We start from the raw sequence: 20,002 nt of genomic DNA on the forward strand, positions 1-20,002 counted from the left end.
GGCGGCCCTTAAGATTTTAATACTATAAAGTTCCAAAGCGGGACATATTACAAAATGAGAAAAAAAACTTAACACAATTTTTTAAGAGAATTATTTATTAAATATGGAGCATTTTCGGAATTGTATTTCATAACCAAATAATAAACTCATATTATTTGAAGAAAATAAGATGTAACAAGACGTTTTTGAGTTAAAATTGTTGAACAGGAATATTTTAAAAATGTGGAAAAAAATGCATACATAATATTAGCGAGAACAATTTTCGAAATACTTTGGTTAATCACTTACTTTCTCCACATTCTGCAAATTATCTGAAATTAAACTTATTTTAGAATTTGATGGCATTAAAATATTTCAGAATATGCGTTTCCTTCACCTTTAATGGAACAAGGTTTTGTCACCGTATTTTTTATAGGCTTATATTTTTTCATGCTAACTATTGAAAAAGAATAACGTTAACAGGGTTACATATCTCAAAAGGAGAAAAAAATAGCACACGTCCCACATTTATATCTTTCCGTTTCAGTTAATTCTTTTCAGATAAACTGTTCTGGAAACTTTTTATTTGTGTCTGGAACAATATCGGAAAATTTTAGGTTTATTGCAAAAAAAACGGCTATAGTATAGTGAGTGACGAATACTTTCAGTTTAAAATGGAAATAGAAATATCAGCATTCCAAAATATTCTCGAAATGATCAGCGCCTCTTCTTTTAATTCGTAACTGCAGACAAAAATTAAAACGGAATGAAATTAGCATATAAAAAAAAAACTCATTCAACAGTTTGTGAAACTGAACGTTTTTTTATAATTCACATAGCCCGAGTTACTTAATACAGTATAATCAACGCAGCAGCATATTGTCAAATGAATGTAAACTTGCTTCAGAATAATCATATTGTGTGAATGGGAAAGCGATAAAAGATTCTGAGAAAGGGTTTTTGCAAAAAGTGATGTGTGAGCTACAAATACTGAAATAAGATTCGTAAATAGCCGAGAATGAAAGCAGAATTTTGCTAATAAACGAGGAGAAAAATTCGTATATATCGGTTGCAATATAATCAGTGGAAAAGCATTTGGTCAAATGAATAAAAATATGCTTCAAAACAAGTGATTATTTATAATGCGAATAATACGATAAAAGATTCGCACAATGGGTTTTACGATGTGTGAGTCGCAAATACTGAAATACGATTCGTAAATCGTGGGGAATGAAAGCAGAATTCTGCTAATAGGCTGTTGCATGCATCAAGAGATATTGTACTTGTGCTTACTGTAAATGTGCACACTAATTGAAAATAAGTGGTGAGTAAAGTATATTATCTATTTTATCGTCAATCTTTTTACAGATCGCATTTCATTACAAAATGTGAACAATTCTGAATAATGCATGCTGAAACCCTAGATGGTAGCTTCTTTTGTCTTTGAGAATAAATTCAAAATCCGTTTAGCAACTTTTATGTGCAAAGACATATGGAAGAAATAACATCCTTTTCTGTAGTCTCCGCAGCAAAATTAGACTTTGGTCCCATTTTTTTCGTAAAACGTGAAAGTCCGACTCTACTTACGAATTTTATCTAAATAATTACTTGAAAGTTCAATAATGATTTTGTTCTTCACCGTATGGTAACCAAATCAGAACCCTAATTCCTTCAAATAAATAGTGTCTAAAAAAATTTTTTTATTGCAATTCATTTTTAAAGCAGGGTTTAACCTAGTTAACTTACATATATTTGGTGTTGTTGCATAATGAAGATAGCTTTGGATGATAAATAATTTCTCTTCGAGTAGTAGCAATATATATACATAAGTAAGAAAGCATGAGAAAAAGACAAAATGCAAAATTAAAATTTAGAAAAATTGCAACGAAAAAATTTTAAAAAAAAGAAGAAAAAAAAAAGGAGAGAGTGGAAAAACATGCGGATTCAAAATGCTTTCAAACAGACATGTTAGATGAAAGGAACAGAATTATATATTCTCCTCCACTTCTGCCGATTTTTTGCATGTTGGGAATGGAGCTCGATTTTAATTATTTTTTTAAGTCAAGTTATGTTTTAGAATTACATCAATAAATTTGTCTGATCTCATATCAAGCATATGTATATGAATATTTTTGAAACATTTTTCATTGTCCACTATAAGAAAATCTTGCCTGTTATAGTGCATGCTAAAAAAATTACTAAAAGTATAGTATATTTTTATAGTAATCTTGCTTGTAACAGTAAAAAAATATATATAGTATATGGAAAAGCAATAATTTGTGAAAAGGGATTAATAATAGTGATTATTAATCCCTTTTCACAAATAATAGTAATAAATAATAATAGTGATTAGCTCAGAATCGAAAGGATTTCTTTTTTATTCACACATAAATCCTCCTTTTTTATTGTTATGAAAATTAAACAGCATACAAATATAATATGGATAAAAGCTTAACATATGATTTGCTTCAGTTTCCATGCTTACCCTTGCCTCAAAAATTATATCCCAAAAGTCCTGCTACAAAACGTATATACATATTGCTACAAATACATATATTGTAACATACATATTACCACAAAAAGTAACAAAAATAACGAAAAACTATGATAAAATATAAATACAAAGATACAGAGGAAGCGATACATATTTTGTACAAATAAACACAAAAGAAATCTCTTCCTTATTGATGAAAGTGCATATAAGCAATATATCCTTAACGTTCCCATAACAAAATGTGATAAACTATCTCCTTACTTTTAAAATATAACTTTGGAAAGATGTGCAACACCAAACTGACTATTAGAAAGTGAACACCAGAACAGAAAAAAACCTTTCTATGTCTTCTTTCAGAACTAGTCAGTTTAAGAAATTTTGTTATAAAAATATAACAAACTAAATACATACTGAATAAACGCAATTTTATCACATTAAAAAATATTTTAAAGCGTTCATTTGTGCAAATTAGGCTACAACAAATTTTTCCGTTTCAAAAAAGATCAAATTCAAATTCTTCTACATAAAATACAACAGAGAGTTAATTAAAAATTAATCTTAAAATGATAATTTGCATATTACAATAAAACTTATTTATCTCTATCAGTAAATACAACATGACTAGCACAGCAAAAAACATTTTAACAGGTAAGTTAAAAAAAAAAACAGTTTTAAAAAATCATTTTAATTTCATAAAAGATCGGACAAAAAGTGACCTGTAAAAAATTAAACAATCAAAATGTAATTTTAATTTTAAATAACTTATTGATACATGTGAGTAAACATTTTAGTAAATAAATAACAATGCTGAAACTTTTATCACATATTCTAATGAATTTTATGACAATTTGCATATATTTAAACTTAATAGAGAAATTTGTGATTAAATTAATTTGAAGATCTATACATTAAATGAAAATCTTGTAACAAGGCACAAGTTAATAAAAACAATATTAAAAGATGACACATCGAGTGCAAATAATTGTCAATTTCATGAAATTCCATTTAATAAACATTCTTCATGCCTCATTTTCTACAACATAACTTATCTAGAAAACAATAAGATAATAAAACTGTTTAAGAATCTTTTTAACATAAGGCAAAATTAGAAAATTTTGCTACTGGCAAGTGGACAATTGTAGCATTTTTAATAGTGTTTACTTTTCAAAAATTGAAAATTCTAAATAATTTTAAAAAAAACTATTGATGTTAAAAATGTAAGGTATTTCTGTTAAGACATTTCTCAAAACAAAGTTCATTTCCTAATTGAAGAAAGACTTTAAGAAACAAGAGAGAAGTAAAGTAATTTTCGAAATATAATAGTAAAATATTCATAATAATTTTATATTTATTTTTTAAAAAAATGTACCAGAACTGCATTTTTGTAGAAAAAAGTGACATTTGGGTGGCGAGTGACAAAAAACTTTTTAAACTCTATGTTATATTTAGTAGCCCAGTGACTGTTAATTTTGTCCCATACTTTTGAAACTTTAAAATCTTTAACATGCATGGGAAACACACTATTTTATTAACATTCTAGTAACGGTCTAGGAAAAAACTTTGAAGCTCATCTTACAATCCCTTTCACTTTAAGAGTTACAAGCATTTACATGTTATTCATGACCTGTAGGACAAATATTTATGAACCTAGGGTTAAATTATAATTTACTTCAAGCTTTCTTTGCACTAGAAAACAGCAAATTTTGAACCCTAGCACATTAAAAATCAGCTAAAAATTTTAAATTTTTTTAGAATTTACTCTATATTTTATTAAACTATTATTCAAAAAAGATAAATATCTTATCAAATATTAGTTAATCATAGCACTAGAACGATAAAATGAAATGCCTAGTTCCTTTTTTTTAAAGTTTAATTTATATATTTCAGCAACTGTATTTCATGACATGCATTATGAATTCTTTGAAAAATGGAAAACAGAATGGTTGTGACCCACAGATACACATATTCACTCATGTTCTGTGAATGAATGTATAATTAAATTTGATAAAATTTATCATTAACTAGAATACATACATAAAACTTTAATAAGATGAACCAAAGATGAAATGCTTTTATTAATTGTGACGTAAGTAATTAAAGAGTTATCTTAAAATTCAAAATTTGTTCTTTTGTAGTGAATATAAGACAAATAATAAATAATCCTGATGATAAAAAATATCAATAAGTCTTTAAAGATTTTTAAAATGATTAAAGTATTTGTTTCTCTATACTTCAATGTTTATAAAAAATGAAAAATATTGCATAACGCATTTCTTGTAAAATAGCATGAGGAATTAAAAATCATTGAAACTTGAAATGTCATCATACTTTTTTAATATGATGAAGAGAATATATTCTACATTGAATATTTTAAAAATACGAAGTTTTTTCATTCACAACTGAAAAAATATATATATTTTTTAAATGATAATGTTGAAAGTAGAAATAGTTAAATTTTTTTCCAAATATTTATATTAAATATTTAAATTTAAGGAGCATATAAATTAAACCAAAACAAATAATTAACTCAGTTCTAAAAAAAACAAGATGAAAAATTATAAGAATGATTCATAGATAATTCATTCTTTAATGAATTAACAAAAGAAATATCTCATAGCAGCACTATTTATAAAAAAATAACTAAAAATTATGGATTTAATTGTTTAACAACAGGCATTAGAATACCTTGAATGTAAACAAATTAAATTTAATATAGTAAGGGAAAGTTTAAATTTTTAATTTACTTTAAAAAAATATTTATTCATTTATTAAATAGTTTTTTTAGAGAATTCAGTATGCTGTTTATAATTGAGAATTCAATAAGTGCATTTAGCAATATCTATGTTTAGTATGTGATTTGTTAATTTAGTGCTATTAATGAAAATTGATTATGTTATTTTAACAGTTTGTCATATAATTATAAAATAAAGTTTTACTCTTTAACATAAAATATTGAAAAACTAGTTATTTTAATTTTTTTAAAAATACAAAAAAGAAGAATTTTTTCTGCTTTTTAGATTTTATTTATTCAAAAATGATGCAGTAAATAGCTCTAAAATAAATATCATTAAACTAAATTTTAAAAACAATAAGAAAAAAAAGTTTCTTCCATTTGGGAAAGAAACCTATTTCTTCCAGTTTTCTTTTTTCAGAGAGCTTTTCCTAGTGAGGCAGAAACTTGCCATCCCTGATTGTTAACTTTTGTCAGCAAATTTAAAACTTAGTCATAATGTCTCTTAAAAATGTTCAAAATATAATAAACTGCTCATGTTCTGTAGTTTTTAAAGTTAGATAATGTAATTAATTATTGAAAGAGTTCCAAGTTCCTCAAAGCTTATTTTTATCTACTTATTAAATACATTGTTAGCTACAGTCAAAAATATAAATGAGAAATAATTGCTTTTTTTTATTTTGTGTTTTCAGTTTAATTTTAGAATTATTTTCAGTCACCAGAGCAAATATATTTGTATGGTGTATGCTATATAATTGCTATATAATTACATTATTGTAATTTTCAAATTAAATTTTTCATATTACATTAATAAAAATCTATTACAGAAAAATATTAAATTCATCTAAAATATTTTTGTCCTATTTATAATGCAACATGTCAATGAAAATATTATACAATTTAAAGCTAAATAATAGACAATAGCATAATGACAAAAAACCATTATCATTCTATTAATGGTAATATGTTTCAATTAAAAAATATTTTGATTTGAATATTTCATGCTCATTAATATTAAAATTCGTATTGATTCAATAATTAATAAGCAATAAATATTTCTCTTAAGACAACTAATTGATATTACTGCTTCAAATTGTGTTCTGCTAAATAATTATAGCTAAGTAATTAATGTTGAATTACAAGATTTCTATATGTACGAACAATTAAAGAGGTATTAAATTTTTATTTATTATTTAAATGGAGTTTTAATGTAATAAATATACATATTCAAGTGCATTAGTTATTATACTATTACACTTTTGTATCATCTTCACACTCACACACATTGATGCAATTTTGATTAAACTAAAACAAAGTTAAATAAATTTTGATTGGTAATTTGGTTGCTTAGAAGGAATTTTGTGCAAAAAAAAAGAAGGAAAAAGTACAATTGTTTCACAACTTTTAATCAAAAGAGTCAAACAAGCATAACAGGATTTATCTTTTAATTTTTAAAAGATGATACTGGAGTTACATTTAAAATCAATGTGTTAAAAGTATTCTAGAAAAATAGAGGATTCTAAGAAGAAAAAAAAGTTTTTTGATTGGTTTCTAAGAAAAAGTATCTTAAAGTTGGAAATTTTAATAAGACTTATATGGAAACAAGAAAGTTGAAGTGATTTTCAGTTTACTAGGATTTAAAACAGTAAATGGTGATTCTAAATTAATAAATTAAAAGTATTACATTCTTTTAAAAGTGTGATATTTGTTCATGATAATTTAGTTAAGAAATTAATTCCAGAAAATACCTTTACATATAATTAGTAAATTTAATGCCTGCTCAAATATGTTACCTGAAAAAACATTTATAACTCATAAATTAAATAAATAATTATTTTCTTAAAATAAATTTCAAATATATAATCTATTAATGTACAAAGCTGACTAGAAAAAGTACTTTTCACCCATTTTACACATTGTTTTCAACTAGCAGCTTTTCTGTATCTTTACTCTTTTCTTCATGTCCAGCATCCAAACGACCTTTGTTCACTACTGGATTTTGAGAGTATAAATAAGTTGCATACAGTACAATCGCAATCGAAATTACAGTGTAAATGTCTATTGGAATACCAAATATAATCCAACACAAAGTGGCAGTGAATATAATGTCAAGAGCACCTGCAAATGTTTTCAAGATTGAGTTCAACTTTTTCAAGAAAACTGATGTAACAATACCACAGGCTGATCCATTAATCATCACTGCAATAACGAGAGGTTTAAATACTGAAGAGAGTGAATCCTGTGAGAAGGCTGTTTGAGCCTCCCCATTCAGAAGCATTACAATGAAATTACATACAATAGAATCCAGATACATAAAAACATTTTGCATCATCAGGTGGACATCAGCTCCTACGTCTTTCAGCAAATATTCATTGTAAACTCCGGCGAAACAGGAACAAAATACCTAGTGAGCAAAAAGTATAATACTTACAATTCATTGCCAAGTATAATAAGTAACAATGAAAAACTGAATATATAATTTATAATTTAAAAAAGAAATAGTATAATATATTCATATATTCTATACCAAGAAAATAAAATAGACAAGTGTTAAACATTAAAACTAAAAATATCTTCAAAAAATACTGATTCCACTTTTAAGTGCAAAAACAGCTTACTGATCTATGATCTTAGAATATTATGGACATATCACATAATTTTTAAAAAATGATTTATATGTATTGATTAGAAAGAAAAAAAGGATAATCAATCAGTTCATTGCTCTCTTTTTTTTTCTTCTTTTTCAACTGGCCATATTTTTAAAAAAAATCTCAGCTTGACCAAGTTGCTTTTAAAACAATATTTATTATTTTCACCTACTTCGAGCAAAACAAGTCTTTCTTCATTATTGATATACAAAAATTAAGTATTTAATAAGTTTTAATAACACTTAATTGAAATAAATGAAAACGTAAATGGGTATCAAAATACATTTATGACCAGCAAATTATTTCACACACAGATAATAGGAAAATATAATTAAACAATTTCAAGCCATACTTATCTTTAACCTCTAATTTTATTTATTTATTAGTCTATTTAGAAATATAAAAATCTACAAGCATATTTTTTAATTACTTTTTTGGATGAAATCTCCGTTATCAATGAAATCAGACTTTAAAAAGAATCACAACCCTAATGAATATATTTATCAATAAAAATGTATGAAAATATTTTTAAATGAAGATTGATTTTTAAAAAAAATCAATAGACTTAAATCAATATTTTTTTTTAAAAATCAAGCGATTTAAACTGTAATTTTAATCATGATTTAAATCCTAAGAGCCTTGCAACAAACTCTTGATATTATTAAACTTAAAGCTCTATTATTATGGACTAGGAAGGGGAGAAATCACTGTTTAATATATATGACTAAAATAAAATTGAAATGTTGAGTTTTTATTTGCAGATTATATGGAGTTGTAAAGGAATATAAAAGCATATTTAAAGAATAAAGTAGATATTTTTGAATTGTTATTGAAAGCATTAGTTAATAGTCAAATAGAATAGTAAAATGCTATGAAATATATTGGAATTGTTAAGTGAACTGCAATTAAAGGCTTAAAATATTGCCCAACATATTGTTTAAAAAATCTGGTTTAAACAAAAATAAATAAATAAATAAAATAATGTTTTTCTTTCCAACCTTGTTTTCTGTATTCCCTGAAAGCCATTTCTGAGTCAGGTATTCATTAACCTGTCATCTTAAAACTATTTTTTAATCCCTTCAGTATTACATTCTTTTACTTTTTATTTATTTATTTTCTTTTTTTGTTTTTTTGAGTAATTTATTGTACGCATTATTTGTCCACAGATGCGAGCCCTTGTTTAGTGACAAAACAATGGAAGCAAATAAAATGATTAAATTAAAAAGGAATGAGAGAAAAAATAAACATGCAATTACAATTCTTTTTGCACTTTTTGACAAATTATTGGTTATGAATTGAACTTTTTATTGCACAATTATATTTCTTAACAACCCCAAAAGATATTGCACTACAGGCAAGTACTGGAATTTTAATTTGTGAAATATATCTTACCAAATATTTTATTTCTGAAATATTATTGCAGATTATTATGAAAGCATCATAGATAAATGCCATTCATAAACAAATAAAATGTAATTTTGCATTTGGAAAACACTTAAATTGAGATTACAAACTTATTTGAATATGCAAATTTGTTTTAATTTGGTTGTTTTAATTTCTAAACTCGTGAGAAAAAAAACAGTATTAAAAAAATTTTCAAAATTATATAGTGTTATGAATGAGAAAATTGCAGTATCCCAAAATTAATCAATCACTGTAAAACTTAAAATAATCTTACCACAGATATATTGATAACACAGATATAAGATAATTAATGATAATGGTAACATCTTTGTGCATGGTATCATTAATGATAATATTTTTACCTTTGAGTTTTAATCACATAAAATTTTTCTCATTGCTGCACATAAATTTGGCATTAAAGAATGCAGAGAAACTAGATAACATACATAGTGGTCATAAATTTTTCTTAAAAAATTGCTAAATATTTGATAACCTGTTTGACTTAAAACATTTAATGAAATTCGTCTCTATAATGAGTTGAGTGTATAAGTAAGAAAAATTTTTGCATCATTGACAGCATGAGTGCAGCATAGAGGATGTAGGTATTAACTACACATAACTGATTCATTCATTCATTTTGGAGAAATTTTTTTGATGAAATAGCTTAGTTTTATCTGACAAACTAGTTAAACAAGTTTCAATGTAACTTTAAATATACAGATTAATAGACTATTATAAATAACTTAGTTAATGAATAAAAAATATGCAGCAGAGTCATAATTAGCAAAGAGTTAATAGCCTGTGCGACAAGGTATATAAATATACCTAAGATCAAATGTAAATGTTTTAGATTATATTAAACATAACATGAATGCTTCACAAAACAAGTTATTTCCTTCAAAAAGTTTCTTTCAATCGAAAAATAAATCAGCAAAAGTGAAAAATTCATATATATACACGGATATAATTGTGTGAGCTGATGAAAAGATTATATCCAGATTTTTATTAATTTTTTTTTTTTTTTTACCCATTTTCTTTCTTTTTTTTTCCTTTTTCTTCTCTTTTTTCATTGTTCTGAAACTTTTTAAATTTTTTCTCGACATTTCGAACTTATTTTACGAGTCCTATTTACTAACAGCTTATGCCTAATTTCTTAATTTTCTTCGTGATTTTTTCTTTTTGTATTTATTTATCATGCTATATATATATATAAACTTAAACAATAAAAAAATAAACACTCAAAATCATTTGAAATGTTCATATATAAACAAAACTTAATTTTATATGTAAAAAAAAGTTTCAAAATTTTAATTAAAACAATAAAAACATATACAATACAGAATACATTATCAATATATTTTTTCCACAGTTTGAAAAAAAAAATAATAATGTATACACTGACTTGAAATATTCAAAAAATTGGAAATAATTTAAAATACAAAAAAGTAAATAACACCTTTAAAAAGACCAGAAATTTTTTTTAACATCAAGTATAATAATAAATACATCATATCATAATGTCAAAAATACCAAAACAAAAATTAATTTTAAAAAAGAAAAAAAAAACAAGATATGAATTCCTCTATAATACAGATTTGTTTACACATATTTTGCAAAAATGCAAATTATGTGGTTTTCCGCATTTTTCTATTAATTAATTATTATCAAAGAATAGCTTCATAATATAATAGAGGAACAAAACGCTTAGTTTCAAGCTTTTAATTTTAAACAAGATTGTCATGATTGTGACATTCAATTTTAATAAAAATATAACAAAAATAACTAAATAACAAAAGTATAAGTTAAAAAATAGTAGAAGATAACTTCAGGTATATTAAATATCTATGTAATCAAAATAGCACAGAATAAAAATACTGTTTAAGAGAAAAATTTACAGAGGAACTTTTATTAAGTTTATTATGATGTTAGATACAAACTTTCAGATCTTTTTAGTTAATTAAGGATCCCAACATATGATTTTTCCATTCAATAAGATTTCATTTATAAGAATGGGAAATGGTTTTAGATAATAATCTTTTCATGTTATATAGAGAAATATAATACCTGCACTAGAATGAGACAGAAGTAAATAGTAGGATATGTCTCCTTATGAGGTGTTAAAGAGATTTCATCAACAGGAGCAACTGGCTTGGTGTGCATTTGCTTCACAATACATCCAAAAGTCAGGAGAAGTAGGGAGATCCATTGTTTTTTACTCAATTGCTTTTTGAAAAGGACCTACGAAAAAATATCTTAATTGAAAAGTGACTGAATTACATTTTTCTTTTTAACATTTTAGGGAGGTAATTTAATAATTGTGAAGCATTTATACTTATTTTTAATCTTTGTTCTTTGTGCTTATGCTTAGGAAAAAGGATTTTTGTCACTATCATTTAAGTATATATTTAATGGTGCATTAAATCTGTAGGACAAATATTATATTATTGTAGTTCTTTATAGAGTTACTAAAGCACTTTTTATCATGTTATAATGCATATCATATTTGTCTATCAAATTATACCTTTGTAACAATTTTGGGCGTACTGTTAGTACTGTGAAACTGTAAAGTACTAGAAAATCATTAATAAAATCGGCAAAGAATTATAACTTTTGCTTATCAAATCTCAGTATAGCCATAATTTAAGTTGTATGTGAAAAGTGCCAGTTCATATTACTGATTCATATACAGATTCATCAGATTTTGCTTATCACAAAATAATTTAAATTTTAAAAAAAAAAATTTAAAATTTAATATAAAAAGAGTCTATATACAGATAAAATAAATGCCATGCATTACAAAATAATCCATATTCAAATCCTTTATTATTGTTTTATCAGTAAGTTCCTCCTTTTCATCTACAGAAAAGCTATTTACGCAATGCATGTACAATAAAAAACAAAGTTAAATTTTATCTATATACCTATTACTATATGTCTATGTCTAGTAAGCACATGTTTGCAAGTAATTTTAAAAATTTTGCTCTTAAGATAGATACTTCCTTTTCCACAATTCTAAGATTCTATAATTTGCTCAAAAATTAATAAATAAATAATAATACATGAATCAATTTTTTTTAACTTTAATTGATGGACTCAGATTATCAGGATTCAACAGTAAATTTAATTTTTCAATAACAACATATTTAAAAAGCTCTGAAAATACATGAAAAGTTTTTCTCAAACAGAAAGTTGATAGCTGTTAACAAAAATACAAATTGTACATATAAACATGAAACATATACAACAATTGTGTTAATATGTATAATCTGTGGCCATACCCTTACATTTATATTGATCTTTTAAACTATTACACAATTAAAAAAAATAATACTCCTTAAAAAAAAAATTAATGACTAATAACTATTATTGAGCAAATATAATTTCTTTTCGTGAAAAGCAGTTTTAAAACATGTCTGTAACTATTTTCATGTGTTTAAATAATATATAAAGATTACTTATTAATAAACATAATTATGATACCTGAAATACAATTCCAGTAATCACAACTCTGATTTGCATCAACAAGAAGTAAGTGGTTGGATCAAATATGGAGAGATTAATGAAAGTCAAATTGTTATATAAACAATATAAAAAAGCAGGAACAAAGTATAGCAATAACACTGAAATAAAAAATTTTAAATGTATTTTAATAAGCAATTTTAAACTATACATAAAAGCATTCATCATATAATAAATAGAAACCTTAAGACAAGGTAAACATGATAGACAGATAGATATCCAATTTGAATATAAAATACAACATAAATATAAAATATAATAAAATAAAAAATATATAAAATAAATATAAATATAATATAAATAATAGAACACTGATTATCCTAACTTTAGTCACCCAGATGATCAATTATGTGCACTAGAACTCAGCTAATCTGAACCCTATCTTCGACTATTTTTTTAAATTAAAAACTAAGATAGTCAGAATCAAATCTGTGGATTTTTTTTTAGATAATAATGACAAAAAGTTATCAATGAAAGGCATAATGAATAAAAATGAGTCAATTTATTCAGTGATTGATTAGTAATAATTACATAATAATTTCAAACATTTTGATCAGAAATATTAACTATTTCAGTTATATTGTTTTTAAAAAATAAGTATTATTAATACCTTTCACCAGATGATTTGGCTTGCAAATATAAAAATAAATAAAAAATATCTGAATTTCGAATTTTTTTAAAAAGAAAAATTACTATTTTTGCTAATTCAGGTTATAATATTAAATATAATTATTATAATAATTATTAAACTATTTAAATTTAAAACATTCTTACAATATTTTTACACAAAACAATTGTCCTAATTATTTTTAGTTACTTCCAATTCATCCACTTTTTTCCATTTCTCTTAGTTTTGTCCAATGTCTAGAAAAAATAAGTTTCTACCAGAATATCAACCCTGATGTTGAGTAATTACTACAAACTTTTATACTTCCAAGGTGTGAAATTAAACAGTTTTGTTTTTATTTTCTTTTGTAAAAAAAAAAAAAATTTAAGATTTCTCGTGAAACAGTTAAATATTTTTCTATTGAAAATACAGTTTTAAATGCAATTAAAGAACTATAACCAACTTAATTTATTTGAATTCTATTTTTTCCCAGTTTCAGCTAACTGTAAAACAAAAATAATTTACCTTTGGCATTTTTAACAATAGAATCAAAGAACATTCCGATTGAAAACCTAAAAAGAGTGAGAGAAAGAAATTATTCAAAGAATTTTTTTTTCTTTAAAAGCTGTTTTTTCTTCAAACATAAGATAAAAATGTAAATCTGAATAGTAAGATTATAATTTAATATAAACAATAATAACTTGATTGGAATAACCACTATATGGGGACAGGAGACAGACATTGAAGAATTAATTTTATTGACTTAAAAAACAAAAGAAAACTTTAAAATCAAAGCATTCAAGTTATAAAGAAATCTATACTTTTTCTTGTCACAATCAATTTTGCCCATTTGTAATGTCAAAATAATTTGAAATTAATTTAAGAATTTTATAAATTTCAAAGAGTAAAAAAAAAAAAAAAAAAAAAAAAAAAAAAAAAAAAGGAACATTTATAGTAAAACATCAAAATGTAAATTTATAGCTAAATAACAATTGTATCTTCTTTTTTAAAAATTAATAAATAAATAATGACAATGTTAAGAAACTACAAATATTATTACTATCATTTGACCATATTAAAAATTTACAGAACTGAAAAGAAAAGTTAGACTTTTCCTTTAAATTATTTCATATCTGATACAGTAGGGAACCGATTATCCGGAACGGTCGGGACCATCGCTATTCCGGATAACTGATTTTTCCGGTTTTCTGAATCGCTACAAAAAGCCGTTTTTTTTATTGTTAAACCCAACTTAAAAAAAAGTGTTTGAAAATAATCTTAAAAAGAAGAAAAAACGATGAAGTAATACAATAATGATTATTTCCAAAATGATGGTAAGGTAAAAATCTTTCAAAAAAGAAAGAAAAATCCTAAAATCTTATGATCAAAAAAAATTCTTTTTTTAAAAAAATGGCGAGAAAATTTATCGAATTTCGTTCCGGTTTTTTGGTTTTCCGGTTTTCTGATTTCCGGATAACGGGTCCTGTACTGTACAATTGTTTTTAAAATGGAAACTAACAATACATTTTAATAAAGATACTTGGGTGAAGGGTGATTCCACACTAAATTAGCCAATGGTCAAAATGTTATGTCTTTGTAGTTTAATTTATTTTTAGCTCATAGGCTGAATGAACAGAATACATAAAAAATACTAAGTTTCAGATTTTTTTTAAATCGTGTGTCTCCAAGTTATGCATTTTTAGAAATGTGCAAATTTTTGGCAGTTTTATAACTTTTAAACAGTAATAACTAGAGAACTAATTGACCTAGAGAGCTAAAATGTATCATTTTGTTCAGTTTTTAATGGCATTTTATAAAATACATAATATACAGCTAAATTATTATTAAAAAATAATGAAAAATTTAATTTAAATTTTCGAAATTGAAATTTGCTATGCTTCTAAAAAGATATATTTTAACTTCATTTGAATAATTAGTACCAAACTTCAAGATGGTATTTTTATGGGAAAGTAAAAAAAAATATTAAAAAAAATTTCTAACTTAAGAGACAAATCATGCACTGAAAACTATATTACGTGTTATTTAAGAACAATTTTGAAAGAGAGTAACATATTTAGGTTACTACATGATTCAAATCAATGTTTAATTCTAAAATATTTATTCTTTATAATTGCATAGAATACCATTTTAAAATTTTACACAGACTAAAAAAAAAAAAAAAAAAAATTATTAAAAAAAAAAACTAAATAAAAAAAAATTGTCAACAAAAATTAATAAATAACTAAATTCACAGTAATAATTTTTTTGAAGATTTAAATTTAGTTTCCTTTAAAAAAAACATTTTCTGTTCAAATTAGCAAAACCGTGTTACAAATTACAGCTGTTTAAAATTTATAAACAATAAAAGATAAGTGAATTTTCCAAATTGTATAACTTGGAAACGAATGGGGGGGGGGGACTGAAATTTTGTATTTTTAATGTCATGGACAAGTTTCATAAACATGCTGAAAATAACTGAAATCTGAATTTTAAACCGGAAAAAAAAATTTTTTTGGTAAATTTTAAAATACCCAGTTTGAACATGTTATGAGAAGAAGAAAAAAACAAGGAATAATATAAATAAAATCATAGGTTATCCTCGAAAATAAATTATATAAATGATAAAAATGGTGCGGCGAAAGAATGGCCACAAGCAAATATGCAAGTATGAAGTAATCAAAATGGAGATTTTCTTGTCATAACGTTGCAAAATATGTTTGTAGTTGCAAAATTTTTACAAAAGTGGCATAAATCAAAATGCATTAAAAATGCTTAGCAAGGAAAAAAATCAACCTACTAAGAACAGAACAATTCCAAAGAAAGGCTTGATATGTATGCTTCAGAAAATATTAGAATATTTTATATCAGAGACATATTTATTTAGTGAACTAATTATAAAAATACTATTCTGACAATGGCAAAGATAATTTAAAATGATTTTGTACACTTACTCTTGAATGTACATAACAGAAGAAAATACAAGCTTTATGCATTCAATTAACATAACAACTGTTACTGTGCTATAAGCATATGAAGATGTCTTTTCCTTAGTAGCTGTAACAAGAATTCCTAAAAAAATAAATAGCATTATTATTACTTAGCATTATTTTATGCAGTGCAGTTACTAAGTACTTATTACAAAAGATCATTTATGACAGACCTACATACATAATTGAGCATATACAATGGAAAGCCCTTTATTTTGAATGGTTGGAACTTCCACAAGTCCAGAAAATGAATTTTTTCAGATAATAGGTCTTCAAAGTATAAACCAAGATTTAAACGTGCATTATTCAATTAAAAAACAATAAATAAATAAAAAATAAAGGGCAATTTTCAAACATCGTTTTCTTATTGATTTAATGAGCTCTGACGCAAAAATGTTTCGTGTAATCATAGGGATAATTATATATGCGTCAATGAATAGATCACAGGGGTAATCGTGGCTATGAAAAAGTACGCAGAGGGTGACTTGTACCTTTCCTTTCTCGAATAAAGATATGTTTCTCTTTTCTTTTTTTTTTTAAATTTGATATGAATCATCAGCACAGATATACAAAACAAGATAACATAAAAAACAAGCTTCAAATTAAATTACAAAAATAAATAAATCCTATATAATCATAAATCTATAAAGAACATAAATAAGTATTTTTTTTAATAAAAACATATATAATTTAAATGAAAATATAGCAGGCCAACTAGTATTTCTTTCAAATACTATTAATATTCAGCATCATTAATGCTAATATTTTATTCCTCTCACTAAAGTTTTCACTAAGAGAAAGCTGTATAAATGCTTCGGTATCTTAAACAAAAGAAGAGGTTATGGTCATGCTGGCCTGCATAATATAGACAGCTCATATTACGGGAAATGCCCGAGTCTTGCCAAGCTTGATTTCAATGGTCTTTCAAGATATTCTGCTGATAATCTATTTAAATTAGCATGGTGTAGTTAGTGTGAACTATTTAAGGAAAGAAAAATCATTAATACTCTTAACTTGACTTTAGCCTTTTATGGAGAAAAATAAAAATTTCTGAATAAAATAAAAACGTATAATACTCAAATTATAGTTCCAGATAGACATTTCGGCTAATAAAAAAGTATTGGAACATCATTTTAGTGAGTTTCGGCCCCACTACACCCTTGTTTACAATCAATTTCTTGTCTGAAAAAAATAATTTCTTCTTTTTCGAAAAAAGAAAAGAGATTTGTTTATTTTGGTTGTTAAAAATTGTCAAAAAATAGACATTTCCGGAAAAAAAACGTCTGAATATCAGGCTTTCCCCTGTATAGTCATATTTCAACTTAATTCATCAGGACTAAAAATTTTATTCATTCATTTAGGCATCCTTTTTAATATCGAGATACAAAACAAAACAATTTACTATTTACTTAATGGAACACCCTTAATAAAGAGCTCAACAAAAATATCCCAAATTAAAAACTGAACACTTTTGATACAGCAGCTAAAAATACACAAAATAGAATAGAAAATACAATAATAGAAAGTCTGTTAATCTTACGAAGAGAAGAAAATACTGTGCAATAATTCAAAGCATTGGAAAAAGTAAGTTTAATTAGGAATTTCATTATCAATTTTGGCACCAGAATAACTATCATAGGTTCCAATAAATTAATAATTTAATTTCAGTTGCACATGTAAATAGTCTGTCAATTGATTCAATTAATCCCAATGGTAATAACTTTATTTTTAATGAGATATAGAATCTATAAAAAATGATTTCTTAAAAATTTGAAATGATGAGCCTGAAAATCCTACGTTTTTAAAATTTTTCGGCTGTATTTTTAGAAGCTTTGGTCGGAGGTAGTTTCATCAAGCATTAAAAAAAAATTTTTGGACACAATCAAATCTTTTTCACCTAAACTAGCAAAATAAGTTTTTTTTCCAATTGTAGAAATAATTAGTAAATATCGGATTTAATATTATTCACTAAATAGTGGTTTTTCTCAAATTTATAAGGTAAAAGAGAAAATTTTGATGCACAAAAATCACACAAAATTTGGTAAATATGTGTCTTCAAAATCCACAATATCAAATATTGTTGACTGAAAATCTTTATGAATAGACCTTATTTCTAAATATATATTTACATGTGTTTAAATATTTTTCGTAAAAATTAATTTTTCTAATGTAAAGCTTATTTTAAAAGAAAATTTGAGTCCCAAACAATACTAATGAGTTAATTTTTAACTTTTAATACTATTACTATTCAATGAAATTAAAGAAATTCTATTAAATACACAGATATGTACATATTTAAGAAAAATATTCTTAAACTTGGTCGATACATAACTAATTAAATTTCTCAGTTATAATTTATATATGCAATCACATTAAGTTTCATGTTTGCTTTATTAACATGTCTGTCTATAATGCTTGATGTCTCCCACCATACAGAAGTTACTCAAAAAGAATTTGCTGAATATTATTTTACTCAATTAATTTTATATAGTATAAGGTAGATTAACGAAAAAAACAAAGCCTTAGCAACAAAAAAAAAATCAATTCGGGAGAGATTCCCATATTGTGATCTGTGGCAAAAAAATAATAATCTAATCTTGGTGATTTCCGGGTATGGACTACAAGAAACTAAAAAAAAATTTTTTAAAAAAACATAACAGAAAGGCACCAACTAGAAAAGTATCACTCTTAGCCATCCCAGGGCAAATATCATTATGTTTTTTATTTTAAAATTTGCAAGTTTAAAATCTATTTGGCACCTAAGCGATTGTAGTTGGTGTAATATCCTCTCAATTTGCTCATTTCAGAAATGCAACACATTCTATGAAACCATTATATATTTTTATGAAACCATTTATATTAAATTTGCATTTGGGTCCCCTCTTATTTAGGTGGGGGTTTTTTTTTATGTATCTCAAAAAACAGGTAAAATGACTTTAGAATATATTTTTCAAAAATTTAAAATCTATATAAAAAATAATAGGAAAACGAAAAATTTTATGTTCAGTTAAAGCCTCAAGGTACAGTACCCAATTTAAGGAGCGCCAAATTCTATACTTTAACCATTTTTCTTAATACTAATAAATGTTAATAGTAATGCATAAATGCAAACCTTGATTAACAAATAAAGCTATATATGCGAAGAACACTACAGCGCTCAGCTTTGAAGGGAAAAGCTCAGCAACATTCGAAAATCGAGACATTTTGAACAAAGTTTTTGCAATTCAACAATCAATAATAACAACTTAATTAGAAACAGTGTCAACTAAAAATTTTCTAGCATTTAATTTTTCTATTTCATGAAGCTCTTTTGAAGACGTGACAGAAGCATTAACAATAATCGTCAAATTTTCAGTCTACCAAACAGAAAGATTACATCAAAACATAATCCATCCGATGTATTTTCTACATTTAATGATGCTGCTCTTTGAAAAACATCGTTCATAACTTGGCCATCAAGTATCATAACAAGTTCGAAAAGTTTAAAGAGGTACTAAACATTTTTTGAACCCAAAAGTTGAAAAAATTCGGTGGTGATCCTTTAGTTTTCTTCACTTTCAATGTTTAGATTTAATAAGGATCATATCCGGCTGCTCAATTCTGCTCTACATGTATTTCTTTTTTGCTGCATTG

The 20,002-nt window shown here is 24.8% G+C and overlaps 1 protein-coding gene across 3 annotated transcripts; it reads right to left on the reverse strand.

Annotated features, from left to right (window-relative positions):
* Window positions 1–5,873: 5,873 nt before the first annotated feature.
* Window positions 5,874–19,951, reverse strand: LOC107452684 (UDP-galactose transporter senju). 3 transcript variants are annotated; one of them, XM_016069242.3, is made up of 6 exons: window positions 19,482–19,951; window positions 16,334–16,451; window positions 13,908–13,954; window positions 12,737–12,876; window positions 11,321–11,494; window positions 5,874–7,608 (listed from the first exon to the last, which is right to left on the reverse strand). In XM_016069242.3, exons 1-6 carry the CDS (start codon window positions 19,570–19,572, stop codon window positions 7,114–7,116), a joined length of 1,065 nt encoding a protein of 354 aa, XP_015924728.1. In that variant the 5' UTR covers window positions 19,573–19,951; the 3' UTR covers window positions 5,874–7,113. The 3 variants fall into 3 exon arrangements, with proteins under 3 accessions (XP_015924728.1, XP_042903498.1, XP_042903497.1); XM_043047564.2 differs by having other exon boundaries at window positions 7,050–7,608; window positions 19,869–19,888; XM_043047563.2 differs by having other exon boundaries at window positions 7,050–7,608; window positions 19,746–19,883.
* Window positions 19,952–20,002: the final 51 nt, after the last annotated feature.

This window comes from Parasteatoda tepidariorum, chromosome 7 (assembly GCF_043381705.1).
Source record: "Parasteatoda tepidariorum isolate YZ-2023 chromosome 7, CAS_Ptep_4.0, whole genome shotgun sequence".
Taxonomy (NCBI): domain Eukaryota; kingdom Metazoa; phylum Arthropoda; class Arachnida; order Araneae; family Theridiidae; genus Parasteatoda; species Parasteatoda tepidariorum.

Bases quoted from the DNA above. Each gene is read 5' to 3' on its own strand.
- LOC107452684 (XM_016069242.3), bottom strand. From the start codon at position 19,572: ATGTCTCGATTTTCGAATGTTGCTGAGCTTTTCCCTTCAAAGCTGAGC. The intron at 13,955-16,333 runs GTAAGTGTACAA...CACTCTTTTTAG, and splicing joins TCTGTTATGTACATTCAAGA to GTTTTCAATCGGAATGTTCT. The intron at 7,609-11,320 runs GTATTATATTTC...TTTGCTCACTAG, and splicing joins TCTGTCTCATTCTAGTGCAG to GTATTTTGTTCCTGTTTCGC.